This window comes from Equus caballus, chromosome 13 (genome assembly GCF_041296265.1).
Source record: "Equus caballus isolate H_3958 breed thoroughbred chromosome 13, TB-T2T, whole genome shotgun sequence".
Lineage (NCBI taxonomy): Eukaryota > Metazoa > Chordata > Mammalia > Perissodactyla > Equidae > Equus > Equus caballus.
The window spans coordinates 426,018-444,426 of record NC_091696.1 but is presented as its reverse complement, the minus strand read 5'-3'; the positions used below and the strand labels follow the sequence as shown (position 1 = coordinate 444,426).

At 56.5% G+C, this 18,409-nt stretch overlaps 1 protein-coding gene across 6 annotated transcripts in view; it reads left to right on the top strand.

Annotated features, from left to right (window-relative positions):
• Positions 1-18,409, top strand: part of PRKAR1B (protein kinase cAMP-dependent type I regulatory subunit beta) — a 119,310-nt gene that overhangs the window by 21,799 nt on the left and 79,102 nt on the right. For all 6 annotated transcript variants that reach the window (XR_011424430.1, XM_070231297.1, XM_023655051.2 and 3 more), the window contains 2 exons: positions 13,385-13,555; positions 17,513-17,604. Coding sequence is in view for 5 of the 6 variants with exons in the window: in XM_070231297.1 (XP_070087398.1) it covers positions 13,385-13,555; positions 17,513-17,604 (263 nt within the window). In the remaining variant the exon portion in view is untranslated. The remainder of the gene's footprint in view (positions 1-13,384; positions 13,556-17,512; positions 17,605-18,409) is intronic.

Genomic DNA, 18,409 nt, shown 5'->3' with positions numbered 1-18,409 from the left:
AGTGGCAGCGGGGAGGGAGGGAGGGCGAAGAGAGAGGCTCCGACCTTTAGGAGATGGAATTAGCGGGATGTGGAGACCAGGTGGGGGCAGGGGGCGGGTCTGGAGTCCCAGGTTTCTGGGTGGGAGTTGGTGGGTGTTGGAAGGGCGTCCACTGACAAAACCCAGGAAGGCCCGGGCTGGGGTCTGGGTGGAAGGGGCTTCAGAAGAGAAGCCGGGGTGGGGCGAGTTTCAGGAAGGAAGGAGGAGTGGTCAGCCCTTTGAAACCCACATCCAGTAACCAGTGAGTCGTGCAGGCAGGAATGGGGTTTCTAAAACGGAACATTAGGGTTTTTTTTTTTTTTTTTTGAGGAATATTAGCCCTGAGCTAACTGCTGCCAATCCTCCTCTTTTTTTGCTGAGGAAGACTGGCCCTGAGCTCACATCCATGCCCATCTTCCTCCACTTTCTATGTGGGATGCCTACCACAGCATGGCTTGCCAAGCGGTGCCGTGTCCGCCCCCGGGATCCAAACCGGCGAACCCCGGGCCACGAAAGCAGAAGGTGCGAACTTAACTGCTGCGCCACCGGGCCGGCCCCGGGTTTGTGTGTTTTGAACTGAAAAAGCGATATGTGCCTATGGCGAAAAATTCAGACACTCTTAAAGAGCATCGAGTGAAAATTCAGCCTCTCTTTCATCCCCTTGTCCTCCTTCCAGAGCCGCCTCTGTTGCCGTTGTCCTTGGATGATTTTCAGAAGCATTTTATGCACATGCGGTGTGGACCTGGCTTCTTGTTGGCTGGAAGGCACCCTGTGAGTGTGTCTGAATCTTGCCAACAGACAGGGGCCGACGCAAACCGCTCCTCTCACCTTTTCAAATTTATCTTTGAATTTAAGTCCGGGAAAATTTACTCTCTTTGGTGAGAAGGAGCTGCAAACATTCGTTTTTATGGATTTTTGTGTGAATGCAGATTTTTATGTCACTTGAGTAAGCATCTAGTAATGGGATTGGTGGGCGTATGGTAAGTGTTTGCTTAGCTTTATAAGAAACTGCCGACCCGTTGCCTCAAGGGTCTGCATCCCAGCCAGCAGGGCTGCTTGTCCCTCAGCGTTGCCGGCACCTGCTGTTGTCAGTTTTCAAACATTTTAGCTGTTCTGATAGGGATGTGGTGGGCCTTCCGTGGTTTTCTTCTGCATTTCCTAATGATTAACGGTGTTGAGCACCTTTTCACACACTTATTTGCCCTTAGTATATCCTCCTGGGTGAAGTGTCTGTTTTTCTTCTTAGGTTGTTTTCTTACTATCGAGTTTGAAAATGCTTAGTGTATTCAACTTGTACCCTTTTGTACCCGGGGTTCTTTGTCAGATACGTGATTTGCAAATCTCTCTTCCGGTCTGTAGCTTGTCTGTCCGTCCTCTTCCACAGTGTCTTTCACACAGCAGAAGTTTTTACTTTTCTGGTCCAATTTATCAAAATTTTTAAGTGGATTGTGCTTTTGTGTCTAAGATCTCTCCCCTGGATCACGGGTGCCTCTGTCGTAAGTTATCCGGCCGTGTGTGAGCGGGTTTATTTCTGGGCTTGCGGTTCTGCCCCGTTGATCTGTCTTGTCCCGACACCACGTGGTCTTGTTTCCTGGGTTTTTATAGTAAATATTGACGGCAGACAGTATGAATCTTCCAGCTTTGTTCTTTCTCACAATTGTTCTGTTGATTCTAGTTCCTTTCTGTTTCCAGGTGTATTTTAGAAGGATCTTGGTGATATCAACCGAAAAGCCGTCTTGGGACTTTGATTGGGATCAGATTGAATGTGTAAATCAATGTGGGAGAACTGACAACTATATTGAGTCTGCCGATCCGTGAACATAGACTCTCTCTCCGTTTATTTAGGTCTCTGATTTCTTTCATCCGTGAGTGGAAAAACTTTGGTTGTTTTCAATATACAGATCCTTCACCTATTTTGTTAGACTTACTCCTGTTTCATTTTTTGTTCTAAGTGGTACTGGTTTTTTTTTTTTTAATTAATAGGTTTACTTTTTAGAGCAGTTTTAAGTTTATAGAAAAATTGAGCATAAAGTGACGGAGTTCCCACACACCCCCTCAGCCCCACACACCGTTCCCCTATGATTAACAGTTTGCATTATTGTGGTTGATTTGTTACAGCTGGTGAGAATGAGCGTTAACTAAAGTCTGCAGTTAACATTAGGGTTCACTCGTGTCGTACGGTTCTGTGGGGGTTTTTTTTTTTTTTTTGAGGAGGATTAGCCCTGAGCTAACTGCTGCCCATCCTCCTCTTTTTGCTGAGGAAGACTGGCCCTGAGCTAACATCCGTGCCCATCTTCCTCTACTTTATACATGGGACGCCTGCCACAGCATGGCTTGCCAAGTGGTGCCATGTCCACACCCGGGATCCAAACCAGCGAACCCCGGGCCGCCGAACGTGCGCACTTAACCGCTGCGCCACTGGGCCGGCCCTCTGAGTTTTGACAAATATGTTACATCACGTATCTGTCATTAAAGTGTCAAATAGATTAGTTCTACTGCCCTGAGCATCCTCCGTGCTCCATCTGTTCATCTCTCTCTCCTTCCACCAACTCCCGGCAACCGGTGATCTTTTCTGTCTCCGTGGTTTTGCCTTTTCCAGAATGTCCCATCCTTGGAGTCACACAGTGTGTAGCTTTCTCAGACTGGCTTCTTTCACTTAGTAACATGCATTTACGGTTCCTCCGTGTCGTTTCACGGCTCGATAGCTCATTTCTTTTCAGTGCTGAATCCTATTCCGTTGTCTGGATGGGCCAGTTTATTTATCCACTCACCTGCTGAGGACATCTTTGTTGCTTCCACGTTTTGGCGACTGTGAATAAGGTCGCTGTAACATCCATGTGCAGGTTTTTGTGTGGACGAAGTTTTCAGCTCCGTTGGGTGAGTACCAAGGGGTGGGATGGCTGGTTCATACGGTTAAGGGCGTGTTTAGTTTTCTAGGAAACCCCCAAACTGTCTTCCGTGGAGGCTGCTCCGTTCTGCGCTCCCCCCAGCAGTGGGTGAGCGTTCCTGTTGCTCCACGTCTCGCCGGCATCTGGTGCCGTCTGTGCTCTGGATTTTGGCCATTCTGATGTGTGTAGCGACATCTCGTTGTTTTAATTTGCAATCCCTGATGACATATGTTGCTTATTTCCATATGCTTATTTGCAATCTATGTATCTTCCTTGGTGAGGTTTCTGTTCACATCTTTTGCCTGTTTTCCTCTTGGGTTGTTTGGTTTCTTATTGTTGAGTTTTAAGAGATTTTTGTACATTTTGGATGCAAGTCCTTTATTGATTACGTGTTTTGCAAATATTTTTCTATCAGTCTGTGGCTTGTCTTTTAATAGTACTGTTTTTTAAATGACAAAATTCAATTGTTCGTTGCCAGACTAAGAACTACAATTGATTGTTGTGTATTAATGTTGTATCCTGCAACCTTGATGAACTCAATGATTGTAGGAGTTTTTCACAGATTCTTTTCTCCATAGACAATCGTGCTATAGAAAGTTTTATATTTTCCGTTCCAATCTGTATGCCTTAAAAGCTTTTCCCTGCATTATTGTGCTGACGAGCATCTTCAGCACGATGTTGAATAGGACTGTTGAGAGGAGATGTCTGCATCTTATATCTGATGTTGGAGGAAAGTGTTCTGTGTCTCTTCATTAAGTAAGATGTCAGTTGTAGGTTCTTGTAGATGTCATTCATTGTGTTAAGGAATTTCTTTCTGTTTCTTCTTCTTCTTCTTCTTCTTTTTTTTTTTTGTGAGGAAGATTAGCCCTGAGCTGCCTGCTGCTGCCAATCCTCCTCTTTTTTCTGAGGCAGACTGGCCCTGAGCTAACATCTGTGCCCATCTTCCTCTACTCTATATGTGGGACGCTTAGCCACAGCATGGCTTGCCAGGCGGTTTGTAGGTTCATACCTGGGATCCAACCGGTGAACCCTGGGCCGCCAACGCGGAACGTGCGAACTTAACCACTGTGCCACCGGCCCGGCCCCTGTTTCTTCTTTACTGAGAGTTTGAATGTTGAATTTTATCAAATACTTTTTCTGTATCTCTTGAGAACAGGGTGAATTGCATTGATGGCTTTTTGAATTTTGAGCCAGAATTGCATTCCTGGGAAAACCCCATTTGTTTGTGTTAGATTATGCTTTTTGTATAAAACAAAAGCAAACCTGCTCCCATCTTAGAAGAGCCACGAGGCATTGCGGGATGCACAGGCGCCTGGATGTGCTGCCACCTGGGTTTGCAGCCGGCTCTCTGCCTCAGTGTCCTCATCTGTACCGTGGGCCGTGGAGCTCTCACTGTGCTGCCCCTTTGCCCCCCCTTCCTTCCCGTCTCCTGGAGGAGATGGCTGGGGGCAGACTTGCTCATGGTCAGGTGTGTGGGGTCCAGCGCCAGGCCGTGCTCCCTTCGTCCTCGCTGAGGCTGGAGCGGGTGGGGCTCCCTGACCACTCCATCAGGACCGGCCCGTTGCCCTTGCTTGGACTTACAGGTCCCGTTTCGGTGACGCTGGCTTGGGTCCTCCTGGGGCACAGCCTGGCTGGAGGTGCCCCAGAAGCCCTTGGCCAGTGAGGATGCCCAGCGGGGCAGAGAGCAGAAGGGACGATGCTGACCCTCCTCCAAGGCTCCCAGAGCCGGCGCTCAAGGACTCGGAGCCTCTCCCATGTGGTGTTCACGCACGTCACGCTTTTTACATACGTGTGAGTCAAGCGTGGATTCAGTTCTGTGGCCTTGCCCTCCCTCCCTGTAAACATCGCACACGTGGCCGCGTGGAAAACGCTTTGGGAGGTGAGGGAGCGAGTGACCTCGACGGCCCGGCAGCTGCCGCCCGGCCCCGGGCTGGGCCTGTCCCCTGCTCGCTCAGGGACACGGCAGGCGTCTTCATGCTCAGCGGCCGGCTGTGTGTATCTGTGCACATCCGCGTCGCCGTGAAAGGAATCTCGACTCAAAGCCAAAGACGGGGCAGCTGTTGGTGCATTTGACACCACCAACTCGATGTGCAGAGATGGAGCTGGCTGAGGGGCGCGCAGAGCGTTTAGGGCGTTTTTTAAAAGGATGTTTAAAGCTTTCGGCAACTACCGAATGATGCAAAGACAGGCCGGTTCTGCAAAACTTTAGGAAATTAAGAACGTTCGGAAAAGGATAAAGAAACAGAAACTTCTCCCTTCATCTCTCAGGAGAGTGAGTTTCACCCCGTCGTGTGTTTCCTTGGAGTCGTTTTTTTCTGTCCTTGTTCTTTTTCTCTCTCTTACTCCCACACGTGTAATAGTGCATAACCTACTATATATAAATTTTTAAGTGATACTCTTTTTTTAGAGAAGGTTTAGGTCTGTAGTAAACTTCAGCAGAAGGTACCGCGTTCCCACACCCGCCCTCCCCACTTTCCTCTGTCATTAGCTGTTATGAGCAGTGTTACATGGTTACAACTGACGAACCAGCATTGATACAATGTATCAACTGCAGTCCACGGTCTACCTTAGGGTTCACTCTCCGTGGGAAACATTCTGTGGGTTTGGACAAATGTAGACAAACGTGTACAAAATAGCTTCACTGCCCTAAAAATCCTCTGTGCTCACCTGTTCCTCTCCCACCCCTCCAGCCCCTGATCTGTTTGCCGCCTCCGCAGTTTTCCTTTTCCAGAATGTCACATCCTTGGAATCAGACAGTATGTGGCCTTTCCAGATTGTCTTCTTTCTCTTAGTAACACGCACGTAAGGTTCCTCCGACATTCACACACCCCATTGCATGAGGCAGCACGGCCCCAAGTGGTTAGGAGCCTGGGGTCTGGGCCCCCTGCTGGACGAGGACACCACGTCCACGCTTGTGTCGTTACTGAGCTCAGATTTCTTTTTCGGTCCCTTCAGAGCGTGATCAGGCAACATATGAGATCCCGGAAAAGGGGGACGTCAGTCAGAGTTCTAGAATCTTTGAACCAAGCACACAGTGGGACATGTTATTTCAAGGGATCCAGGATGAGTTTAAATCCTTTTCTCACTCAAAAACCGTATTCTTTGGGGGCCAGCCCAGTGGCACAGTGGTTAAATGTGCATATTCCGCTTCAGCGGCCCGGGGTTCGCTGGTTCAGATCCTGGGTGTGCACATCGCACCGACTGGCAAAGCCATGCTGTGGAAGGCGTCCCACATATAATGTAGAGGAAGATGGGCACAGATGTGAGCTCAGGGCCAGTCTTCCTCAGCAAAAAAAGGAGGATTGGCAGCAGATGTTAGCTCAGGGCTAGTCTTCCTCAAAAAAAAAAAAGAAAAAAAGAAAAAAAAAAAGGGAGCCAGCCTCCTCATACATTTGAAAGCCAATAAGGAGCTCTTGCATAATTTATCAAAGAAGATTGTCATAGTAGAAAACTATGAAATATTTAGAATTGAGTGACAGTGAAAGCATTACGTATCAAAAGTTGTGGGACGCAGCAAAATTGGTGCTTAGAGGGAAATTTATAGCTTCATTAGAAGATAAAGTTAGAAATTGATGAGCTGTCTTGGTTCCCAGGGTGCCAGAGCGAAGGATCGCAAACCGAGTGGTTTAAAACAGCAGAAATTGATTGCCTCGCAGAGACGGAGCCCAGAGCCCGGGATGCAGGCTTCGGCCGCGTGGTTCCTGCTGGGGCCTCTGGCGGAGGGTCTGCTCCGGGCCTCTCCGGCTTCTGGGGGCTGCCGGCGCTCCTGGGCTTGTAGACACATCACCCCAAACCCCGCCTCCTTCTCCCTGCGAGTCTATGTCTAAACTTCCCTCTTCTTATAAGGCCCCCGGGGCTGGATTAGGGTCACCCTCATCCGGGGTGACCTCGTCTTAACTTGATGACGTCTGCAAAGATCCTGTTCCCAAATAAGGCCACACTCTGAGGTTCTGGATGGACGTCAGCCCACCACAGGGTGCAGCCTGATTCGTCAGAATAGGGGGATGAGGCAAGAAGAAATACCAACGAGGGAAAAAAATAAAGACGAAAGCAGAAGTTAATGAAACAGGATGGAAGAAACAGTAGCAGACGAGACAGTCAGAGGCTGGCGCTCTGCAGAGATGAAATGGATGGACCTCGGGGAAGGCCGGCCCCGTGGAGAAGAGACCACACGCGCTGCGATTTCCCACAGGCCGGGGAGGTGGGGGTTAAGGAAGGGGTGCTTTTCTGAGCCGGTGCTCAGGGAGGTGGCCAGGGGTGAGCTCACACCTGCCCATGTGGGTGTCGCCTGGTTCATCTCTTCTCATCAGGGTCAGCTCAGAAGTTGCCTCCTCCAGGGAGCCCTCCTTGACTGCTTCCCAGGGAAGGTCTAGGAGCCTCCCTTTGCTGGCACAGCCCCTTGTTCCCAGTCCTTTAGTGGCGCCCACCCCATTGTCTTGTCAAGACCTTTACCCGTCTTTCTTGTTGGATCGAAATCTCCTTTATGCCAGAACCATGCTTTTTTTCCCCCGTTGTGTCCTGTGTATGAGGCCTGGCATACAAACGGTGCTCAATAAATGATTGAAGCTCTGTGTTTCTCTCCTCACCCTGCTGCTGAGTGCTTGTGTGCCCCCGGACAAATCTGTTACCTTCTCTGGGCCTCAGTTTCCCCACCTTGTAGATGGGGATGACTCACCCCAGGCCCACCTTCCATTCTGAGATTCTACAGCCCCAGAGGAGGGCTTGTGGCTCCTGGCCCTGGGACTGATGACCGCCGACCCTTCCCCTGGAGACCCCAGGTCCTCAAGCGCCACGGCTCCACCGTGGGCCTCCCAGAGTGTGAGGAGCCATCCTCGGGTTGTGCAGAAACCTCCTCCTGGACCAGAGACGCACGCAGGCCACACAAGACTGCCCAGCGCGGAGGGGTCGGCCGCTCGGGTCCGGATGCCGCGCCGGGGGAGTGGCCTCTCTTCCTCTGGGGCGTGGGACGCCCGTGCCAAGATCCGGGCCGGCGTGACTGACTAACTGCGCCTTAGAAATCCCCTTAAGAGGGACAGGGCGGGCCTGTCCTCACCCAGCAGACGGGGCGTGGGAGCTGAGCAAGGGAGGGTCAACTCACTTCCAGAAAATCTCCCCAGATCCCCCCCCCCACCCCATCCCCCCGGGTATTTTCTGTCCTCAGGCTGGAAGTCTGCGTCTCCCGCCCTCGTGTCGGAAAAACGCGGTCCCAAGAGGATGATGACCGTCAGCTCCGGCCCGGGGGGCGCGCGGCCCTGGGGGCAGCACGGGGACAGTCCCTGGAGCCGTGTGACGGGTTTCAGGGGCAGATCCTGGCCCCGGGCTTTCTGGAAACTCGGTTCCCACACTGTTGCGAAGATTCCTCCGGCCTGGAAAGCCTGCGCTGACCCCGTGCCCCGAGCCATCCTGCAGCCAGCTCATCGGCCTGAAAACAAGAGACAGGAAGTGGTGGGGGGGCGGGGGGTCCGAAAAATCAGAGGGCTTCCTGGAATCCCCAGAGGAGGGGACGGAAGGGATGTCATCCAGAAATAACGGTCTGGCATCGTCGGGGGGCAGAGCCCGGGAGAGGTCGCCCGGCCGCACCCCCGTCCCGGCCCCCGTTTCCTCTCGACGCCTCCTGAAGGGGCCTTTGTGCATTGAACCACCTGTATCCTGCCCGAGTGGGCCCTTTGCTGCCAAAAACGGGACGTCACCCCCGTGCCAGGACAGGCGATGCCCCGTGGCCCGAGGAAAGGAGGCCCAGACCGCGGTCGCCTCGAAGGAAAGCGGTTTCTGGCGGCTGCACGGGAGACGCCGGGGGCCTCACCGCTGCCCTGGGACCCTGCGCCAGGCTCTCGTGTGTGACGCCAGCCGCTGACGTGCACGGATCTTCAGGCCGTACGCGCCCCCAGATGTCCCCGCGTCTGTGCCCCGTCACGGCCTCGTCGGGAGCCCCGCTGAGGGCGGCCCCCCGACGCAGCGGCCTTATTTGGTCACAGTTCCCTCTGTTGCTGACTCACGCGTGGAAAATGTCTTCTCATCCTGCTGATCGCCCTCGGAACCCTCTCCGACACCCCCCCAGCCTCCGGTCATTGTCAGGAGGTGATTCCCATGCCGCCCCCGTGCCATGGCTCTGACGAGGGCATCGCTGACACGTGACTGACTGTCTGGGGCTTCCTCTCTAGTTGGCGGAGGCGTGCAGGGTCTGCCCCACCGTCTCGCTGCCCTCCGGCCACTGCGACTTCAGCCCTGAGCTCTGTCACCCTGTAGCCGGGAGCAGTGGGGTGGCGGTGTGTGGTCACGATGGTTTCTATAACATGAGGACGTGGGGCTCGAACCCCTGTCCTGAGTACAGTGGTTCATTCGTTCATTCATTCGTTCATTCATTATTTCCAACCAGTGCCTGTGGCACCGTGTCCAGTGATGGGCGAGGGTCACACTTGAATGGGTGATGGGTTCTGGCAGCTCATCCTTTTGAAGCAATGTGATGCTAACTCCAGCAGGTAAGATCAAAAAGCTCTGGAGCTGGATGGAGGAAGGGGGAGGTGATAGGAAGGCTTCTTGCTGGAGGGGTCATTGAAAGGGGCGTTGAAGCATACATAGGAGTTCTCCAGGGGCACCAATTGGGGGATGGGCAGTAGGCCGAAGGAGACCCTGCGTCCCTCTTTCTGTTCTCCCCTTCAGAGACCTCCTCTGGCTGCAGGTTGCCACACCTGTCTCTGAGGGGACGGCTCGGTGGGACCCGTTGGAGCTGGGCGTCCAGATGGACCTACGACTCTGGTTCTCTGAGGGTCACTCCCAAGTCTGGTCTTACTGTTGCCTCAGAGTCACTGTGTCCAAAACCCAGCTCATGCCGACTGTGTTAGGAGAACCAACCAGCCAACAAACAGAAAGTGACATGGGGCCGGCCCGGTGGCACAGTGGTTAAGTGTGCACATTCAGCTTCAGTGGCCCGGGGTTCGCTGGTTTGGATCCCGGGTGTGGACATGGCACTACTTGGCAAGCCATGCTGTGTCAGGCGTCCCACATATAAAGTAGAGGAAGATGGGCACGGATGTGAGCTCAGGGCCAGTCTTCCTCAGCAAAAAGAGGAGGATGGGCAGCAGTTAGCTCAGGGCTAATCTTCCTCAAAAAAAAAAAAAAAAAAAAAGACCCCACTGATCATTTACACCTGTATTATTGAAAACCAACGTGTAAACATATGGTAACCCGTTTCCAGCGTGGCGTCGTCCATCCCTCTCTCCTGGCAGTCTGAGACGGGATTGCGGGATGCCGCGGGATCCACGGACACGGTGGGGCCGTTCTCAGGGGCGACCAGCCGGCCCTTTGTCCCGGGATCGGCAGATTGGTGGGGTGTCGGCTTGGAAGGGAGTCCCGGAGCGATCTGGTCCCGGGAAACGCTGGGTTTTCGATGGCACCCCGACGGGCGATGGGGGGACTAGGGCCCGGATCATTTTCTAGGACGAGAGTGTCTGTCGTGAGGCGGTTCCTGGCCTGCCTCCCCTGGCTGGGTTTTGCCCCACGTGCACGATGGTTTCACTGCTGAAACCCATTGTTGTTCACCGATTCCGGACGGGGCCGCCGAGGACCCCCGGGTTGGGTTTGGAGCAGAGCCGATGGCGTCCTGAGGAGGAGCGTCTCCCACGTCCAGCCTGAGGGAAGCTCGCCGTGGCCGGGCTGACGTGCCGGGTGAGGACGGACGGAGACGGGGCCCCGTGGGGGCCGTGCTCGGGGGCATCGTGGCCTGGATACAAGTCTTTTGGACGTGGCCTTAGTTTCCGTTCTTGGGCGTCCTGACTTTGGGGGGCTTGATACCAGGTCCTTTCCCGAGGAGCCTGTGTCTTCCCGGGCGTGCGGTGCGCAGAGGGTGTCACGTCTGGGATCCGTTGTTTGTTTAGGGCGGTTTGGGTGGTAGTGGTGTCTACACGGCGGGAAACAAATGCTTTATTTTTATTACGACACGATGGTTCCTTCCAATTTATTTGTGTTGTACGAAATTTCTGGCACCGAGACGGGAGATGAAGAAATTCTACCCCCATCCTCAGTCCTCCGAGCTTTTAAAATGCTTTCTCGGAGCCGGCCTGGTGGTGCAGTGGTTAAGTTCACACGTTGTGCTTTGGTGGCCTGGGGTTCGCCAGTTCAGATCCCGGGTGTGGACATGGCACTGCTTATCAAGCCATGCTGTGGTTGGCGTCCCACATATAAAGTGGAGGAAGGTGGGCATGGATGTTAGCTCAGGGCCAGTCTTCCTCAGCAAAAAAAAAAGAGAAGGATTGGCAGCAGATGTTAGCTCAGGGCTAATCTTCCTCAAAAAAAAAAGTGTCTGTTGAGTGTTTACTGTAAGTTGGCGCCTGGCTAATGACCGGAGACTTCGCAGTGAATGCGGCTTCTGTCGTAGGGAGGGGAACAGACGATAATCAAGATAAACAAGCAAAACGTGTAGGGTACAGAGTGCACGTGCTGAGGAGAGCGATGACGCGGAGGAGGAGCTGGGGTGCTGGCGACGTGGGGAAAGGTCCCTGCACCCAGAAGGTGACGTTTGACAGAGACCAGAGGAAGTCAAGGGAGCAAGTGTCGGGACACTGGGAACAGTGTTCTGGCAGAGGGAACAGCAAGAGCACAGGGAGGCGCGTGCAGTGTCCATGAAACAGCAAAGAGCCGGTGTGTCTGGAGGGCGATGAGCTCAGAGGGCTGTGGCCTCAGCTGCCGACAGGAGGATGTGTGTTTTGCTGGGTTGGAGGCCGTCAGATATTGCACACGGCCGACACGGTGCCACCCCTGTTTCTAATACCTTTGTTGTTTCCCTTCTGAAATTCTAGATTTTAAATAATGTGCTAACTCCCTAATTTACAGTTCCGTTAACTGTTAGCTGTGGTCTTCGATCCCCATTTGTAAGAGATAGATCTTCGCACATCTGTCCGTTAGGTCCTCTCCAAAATTCTGCTGCCCCTCTGTTTCCAGAACTTTTCGTTTCGTATCACCTAGGGAGCCGGGTCCGTGTGTGTGTGTGTGTGTACATGTCTGTGTGTGTGTACAGAAGCATTAGAGCAGGTGAAGAGCTGTGAACAGTGGTCCTCAGCTCCCTGGAGGGTGCAGGCAGTGCTGGCAGGTGGGGCACCTTCTGCAGGTCCCAGCTCCAGGCAGGTGGCCTCTGACCAGCCCCCACCCGCCCCCCAGGACACATCCGATCATTAAAGTCTCACAAAGTCAACACACATCGCGTTGAACCTTTGATTTGCTTTATATTTTCCCTTTTTTTTTTTTAAAGGTAAGATATATATTTTTATGAAGGAAAAGCAAAACATCAGCCATGTTTCCCAGGATGTGACAGGCAGCCAGTACTTGCAGAATGAGTACATGGAACTATGTATATTGGTTTTGGGGGGGCGATGGCGTCTGGATTTTCTTTTTCCTGTGGGTTCTCTGTGGAAGATGCCCCACTCCCCATGAGAATGGCAGAGTCCCGTCTGGGGCCTTTTAAAATCTCTTCTTTAGAGAGTACAAACCTTCTGCAGGGAAGAATTGCCTCCAGGAGTCATTTACACTGTAGTATGAATTAGGACAGCATCCTTGTTCCCTCGGGGTTCACGGGATACCCGGAAAGCTTGGAATAAGAGGTAGAGGGGAAGGGGTGCTTCCTGAGGTAGGGCAGCACCCCGGAAGGCAAGGTCAGCACTGGGTCAGGGACAGGACTCAGTTTCCTGACTTGCTGTTTTTGCTGGGTGACTCGTGGGTAACATCGAATGACAGCTTCTTGCCCCGGGTTGGCTAAGGAGATTGCCGGGCGGTGTCCTGGGGGAGGTGGCCCTTGGCAAATGATGGGGCAGAGGCCTCGCCCTGGGCGTGTGGGGACACAGACGAGGGTCCGTTTGCCAGGTGCCCCTGCTCCGCCCCGTGCCTCCCCTGCAGCGACCCGGGGGGTCATGAGATTGCTCCTGGGGCCGGGGGAGTGGGGACCTGTTGTTCACGGGGGGGGGGGGGGGGGGGCCCTTTGCACTTTTTGAATTCTGTGCCCTCTGCACGGATACACCATCTGAAAAAGCAATTCGATAATGGAGAGAGGGAAGAAAAGAGAAGTTTGTGTCCCTTTGATGCACCCACCGGCCTTTTCCTGACGTCTACCATCCGGGGACCGGGCTGAGCAGGACAAAGGCCCCTCCTGCCCTCGAGGGCCAGTGGCCGGTGCCGGCCTCGGACCCTGGGGCCTCGGACCTGCGGGGCCGACTTCTGGGGTGGGGAACCAGGAAAGGTCCCCTGGATCGTGAATGACCAGGAGCCCCCGGGGCCAGGGCCCTGTGGCCCGCAGAGCTGTCCGCTGGGGGGTGGGCTGGAAGCCCTTGGAGTCCAGGGGGAAGGGGCCGAGTGCGCGGGGGCTGCAGGCAGGGGGCGAGGCTGCCCACCCGGCCTGGACGGGGCCTCCCAGGGGAGCCCGGGAGGGGAGGGGTCGCGCCCCTGCGCCGGGACAGCGCGGGCTCTCACCTCGTGTCCCGCGTCTCCCGCAGGAAGAAAACAGACAGATTCTGGCCCAGCAGAAGGCGGCCTCGCAGTCCGACTCGCACGATGAGGAGGTCTCGCCGAGCCCCCCGAACCCCGTGGTGAAGTCCCGCCGCCGCCGCGGGGGCGTGAGCGCCGAGGTGTACACGGAGGAGGACGCCGTGTCCTACGTGCGCAAGGTGGGCCCGCCCGGACCGCGCCCCGGACCCCTCACCCGGGACCCCCGCCCCAAGCCTCACCTCGGACCCCGCCCCGGGACCCCCACCCCGGACCCCGTCCCAGGCCTCACCTCGGACCCCGCCCCGGGACCCCCACCCCGGACCCCGTCCCAGGCCTCGCCTCGGACCCCGCCCCGGGACCCCCGCCCCGGACCCCGTCCCAGGCCTCACCGCGGACCCCGCCCTGGACCCCTCGCCCCGATCCCCGCCCCAGGCCTCACCTCGGACCCCGCCCTGGGACCCCCAGCCCGGACCCCGTCCCAGGCCTCACCTCGGACCCCGCCCTGGGACCCCCACCCCGGACCCCGTCCCAGGCCTCACCTCGGACCCCGCCCCGGGACCCCCACCCCGGACCCCGTCCCAGGCCTCGCCTCGGACCCCGCCCCGGGACCCCCGCCCCGGACCCCGTCCCAGGCCTCACCGCGGACCCCGCCCTGGACCCCTCGCCCCGATCCCCGCCCCAGGCCTCACCTCGGACCCCGCCCTGGGACCCCCAGCCCGGACCCCGTCCCAGGCCTCACCTCGGACCCCGCCCCGGGACCCCCAGCCCGAACCCCGTCCCAGGCCTCACCTCGGACCCCGCCCCGGGCCCCCCACCCCTGGACCCCGCCCCGGGACCCCCACCCCGGACCCAGTCCCAGGCCTCACCTCGGACCCCGCCCCGGGCCCCCCCACCCCTGGACCCCGCCCCGGGACCCCCAGCCCGGACCCCGTCCCAGGCCTCACCTCGGACCCCGCCCCGGGACCCCCACCCCGGACCCAGTCCCAGGCCTCACCTCGGACCCCGCCCCGGGACCCCCACCCCGGACCTAGCCCCAGGCCTCACCTCGGACCCCGCCCCGGGACCCCCACCCCGGACCCGGTCCCAGGCCTCACCTCGGACCCCGCCCTGGGACCCCCACCCCTGACCCAGCCCCAGGCCTCACCTCGGACCCCGCCCCGGGACCCCCACCCCGGACCCAGTCCCAGGCCTCACCTCGGACCCCGCCCCGGGCCCCCCCACCCCTGGACCCCGCCCCGGGACCCCCAGCCCGGACCCCGTCCCAGGCCTCACCTCGGACCCCGCCCCGGGACCCCCACCCCGGACCCAGTCCCAGGCCTCACCTCGGACCCCGCCCCGGGACCCCCACCCCGGACCTAGCCCCAGGCCTCACCTCGGACCCCGCCCCGGGACCCCCACCCCGGACCCGGTCCCAGGCCTCACCTCGGACCCCGCCCTGGGACCCCCACCCCTGACCCAGCCCCAGGCCTCACCTCGGACCCCGCCCCGGGACCCCCACCCCGGACCCAGTCCCAGGCCTCACCTCGGACCCCACCCCGGGACCCCCCACCCCTGGACCCCGCCCCGGGACCCCCACCCCGGACCCAGTCCCAGGCCTCACCTCGGACCCCGCCCCGGGCCCCCCCACCCCTGGACCCCGCCCCAGACCCGCGCCCTGGAGCCCCGCCTTCCTTCTGGTCACAGGGGCGGTGGGAGGTGTCCCGGCCGTCCTGGCCCCACCTGAGCACGTGTCTGTCTGAGGACCCTCGGGAGGGGCCCCCACGAGGCCGTGTCGGGATCCCCCAGGCTCAGGGAAGGGACGTGGCGCTCAGATCTGGGGTGTCACCGAGGAGCCCGTGTCCCTGGCCGATGGTGCCCGTCTCCGGGGCTCCGCCCGTCCAGGCTGGACCCCCGCCTCGGAGCCCCCGACCCTCCACATGTTACTCCGACCTCCAGCTGTGCCCCCCCAACCCCCAGGAGGTGCCTCCGTCTGGACCGCGTCTCCGGCTTGTGCACTTAGGGGACCCTGCACCCCGCCCTCGTGTGTGGGGCCTGCCATTTCCTTCTTATGCATTGCTAGACTCAGGTTTTTTTCTTTCTGCATTTTCAGTTTTTGATCAATCTTAAGTTTTTTAAAAAAATTATGGCAAAATGGGTGTGACGTAAATTTCACCATCTGTATAAGTTGCTCCGGCTGCCGTGACAGCCAGCGTACCCAGCCTGGGCGGCTCAAGCAACACGTTTGTTCTCTCACGGTCTGCGGGCTGGACGTGCAAGGTCAAGGGTCCCCCTGGTGGGGACCCTCGTCCCGGCTGGCAGACGGCCGCCGCTCTCTGTGTCCTCACGTGGGGAGGAAAGAGACAGAGCTCCCTGGGGTCCCTCTCATCGGGGCACCAACCCCGTCCTGGGGACCCCACCCTCATGACCTGTGGAACCCTAATCATTTCCCAAGGGCCCCACTTCTGAACATGGTGGTGCTGGGGGGGAGGGTTTCAACACGTGAATTCGGGGGACAGTTCAGTGCCTAGCACCCCCTCAGTCATCGCCAGCCTGCCGCTCAGGGACATTAAGCCCATTCCCATGGTTGTGCAGCCATGCCCACTGTCCGTCTCCAGAACTCTTCATTTTGTAGATCTGAGACTGTCTCCTGGTGAACAGCTCCACATCCCCTCCTCAGTACTTAATATTTTTATAATTAGAGAATGAAAACTGGGAAAAAAGTGTTGTTTGAAATCTACTGGGTCCCTTCACTTCTGGTTTTTTTTTTCTTTTGAGGAAGATTAGCCCTGAGCTAACATCTGCCACCAATCCTCCTCTTTTTTTTTTTGCTGAGGAAGACTGGCCCTGAGCTAATATCCGTGCCCATCTTCCTCTACTTTGTATGTGGGACGCCTGCCACAGCATGGCTTGTCAAGCGGTGCCATGTCCGCACCCGGGATCTGAACTGGCGAATCCTGGGCCGCCAAAGCAGAACGGATGAACTTAAGAACTGTCACAGCCCAGAGGGGTTCAGGGGAGGTGGCCGCTGCCCAAGACCTGGATGGGATCTGGGCAGAGCAGGCCACTGGGGGACGGATGAGGACTCGTCGGGGAGTGTGGGCTTCCAAGGCTGGCTCCCTAGTTGTGACCCCCGGGCCGGAGTACATAGCATGTTAACCATCCGGGAAACTGGCCGCAAGTACAGGCACCATCTTGGCAACTTCTCTGTAAATCTAAACTGTTCTAAAATGAAAAGCTTATTTTTTAAAACGTCCGTTGGAACCCAAGCGGCTTTTTAGGGGGCTTCAGGCCTGCCCCTCGGGGATCTCTTTATAAAATAGGTCCCCAGGTGTTGGACGGGATCCGCAGGTGTGCGGGGGGCCTGACATCGCCTCCCCCCCCGCCTGGTGGAGGTTTCTGGGCCGCTGAGTGCAAAGTGGGGGTCGTGTGACTGCCCGGATGGGCTTCCCCACCATCTGTCTTATTTTAAGGGAGAAACCTGGCATCTGAGAGGCGAGTGTTTTCATCATTCGGTGCTTGATCCCTCGGACACACGCTGAGCGCTCCCGCCCGGCAGGTCCTGCGTTGACCGCGAGTGAGAGAAGCCTTTCTCACTCCTGGTTGTCCGTAGTTTGGAGGGTCCGGATCCCTCCCCAGCCTGACAAGGGTCCACCCCCCCTGCAAGGGTGGAGGTCAGCCTTGGGGGTGGCTCCAAGCTTTTTTTTTTTTTTTTTTTTTGCGGTTTCCCAATTTTTAAACAAGTATTTATTACCTTAAATAAAAAGCCAGTGAACTAAAGATATAAACACAAGACATAACAACCCAGGGGACTGGAGATTTTCCAGAATCTTCCAGCATGTTCTAGGAGGCTCGGAAGCCCACCAGAGCCAGTCCACCAAGACCCCAAGCTCTAGACGGAACTTAGGCCACCTCTCTGATCGTTCTGGATTCCTTGTCTTTTCTTTCTTTCTTTTATTTTTTCAATTTTAAAAGATTGTGGCATACACATCACGTTCCAAGTTGTCCATCTTTACCACCAGCCGGCAACAAAGTGGCAGGTCGAACAGATTGATTTCGAGCCACGCTGCAACATCTCAGGGTCAAGCGGGGGCCCGGAAAGGCCCGGGCTGCGCCCCCGGGAACACCGGGAGCCTGACTTTGGTTGGCTTCCCCCACAGGTCATCCCCAAGGACTATAAGACCATGACAGCGCTGGCCAGGGCCATCTCCAAGAACGTGCTGTTTGCTCACCTGGACGACAACGAGAGAAGGTAGGAGCCGGGACGGGGCCGGGGGGCCCTCAGTCCCTCCTGGGGCTTCGCTGGTCAAGGGCCGTGAGTCACGGTGACGGCCAGCTCGAGGGGACGCGTGGGCGTGCAGAGCTGCGGGCGCCCGGGCTGATCCCCTCAAACACACGTCAGGATCCGCAGGTCCCACGGCCAAACCTTGTCGTGGAAAGACCCCTGGGCGCCTCCTTTGCCAGGTCTCCACGGGCCTAATTTTCCGGCATCTTCCGCGTGCCGGGGTCCACCTTGTCTGCTCCGAGCTCACTGCCTGCTGGGGAGGTGGGGCTGGACGCACGTCCGAGGAGCTCGGGGTCTTGAGGACGGGCGGCTGGGCCGGGACGCGACGCCAGGACGGCCTAGAAGGGCCTCGTCTGCAGAGGGGCTCCGAGCTCTGAAGGGGCTTTGGAACTGTGAGCACGTAAATAATTGGAAAAGTTGGAAAATTTTGACCAGACGAAAAAGCGAAAAAACGTCCCCGGTCAGCTGACTCCGGAGACAATTACCGAGACTCTTTCGGGTCAGTCCGTAAGGGTTTGTTTCATGCACGTATCCTAATTTCAATCTCGTCACAAAAATGGAATCACATTCTGCACGGTTTTGTCACGCTTAAGGGGTCGTGAACATCTCTCTTTGTCAGTAAATCTCTTCAGCAGTTTGTTGTGTCCGTTTCTCTGGAGTCGCCGTGACAAATTAGTTTCCTACCATAGCTGTTCGCATTTTTTTAGGATGAACAACATTTTGATGACATGACCATCCCGGTACCTTCTTCTTTGAATCCTTGTCTGTTTTT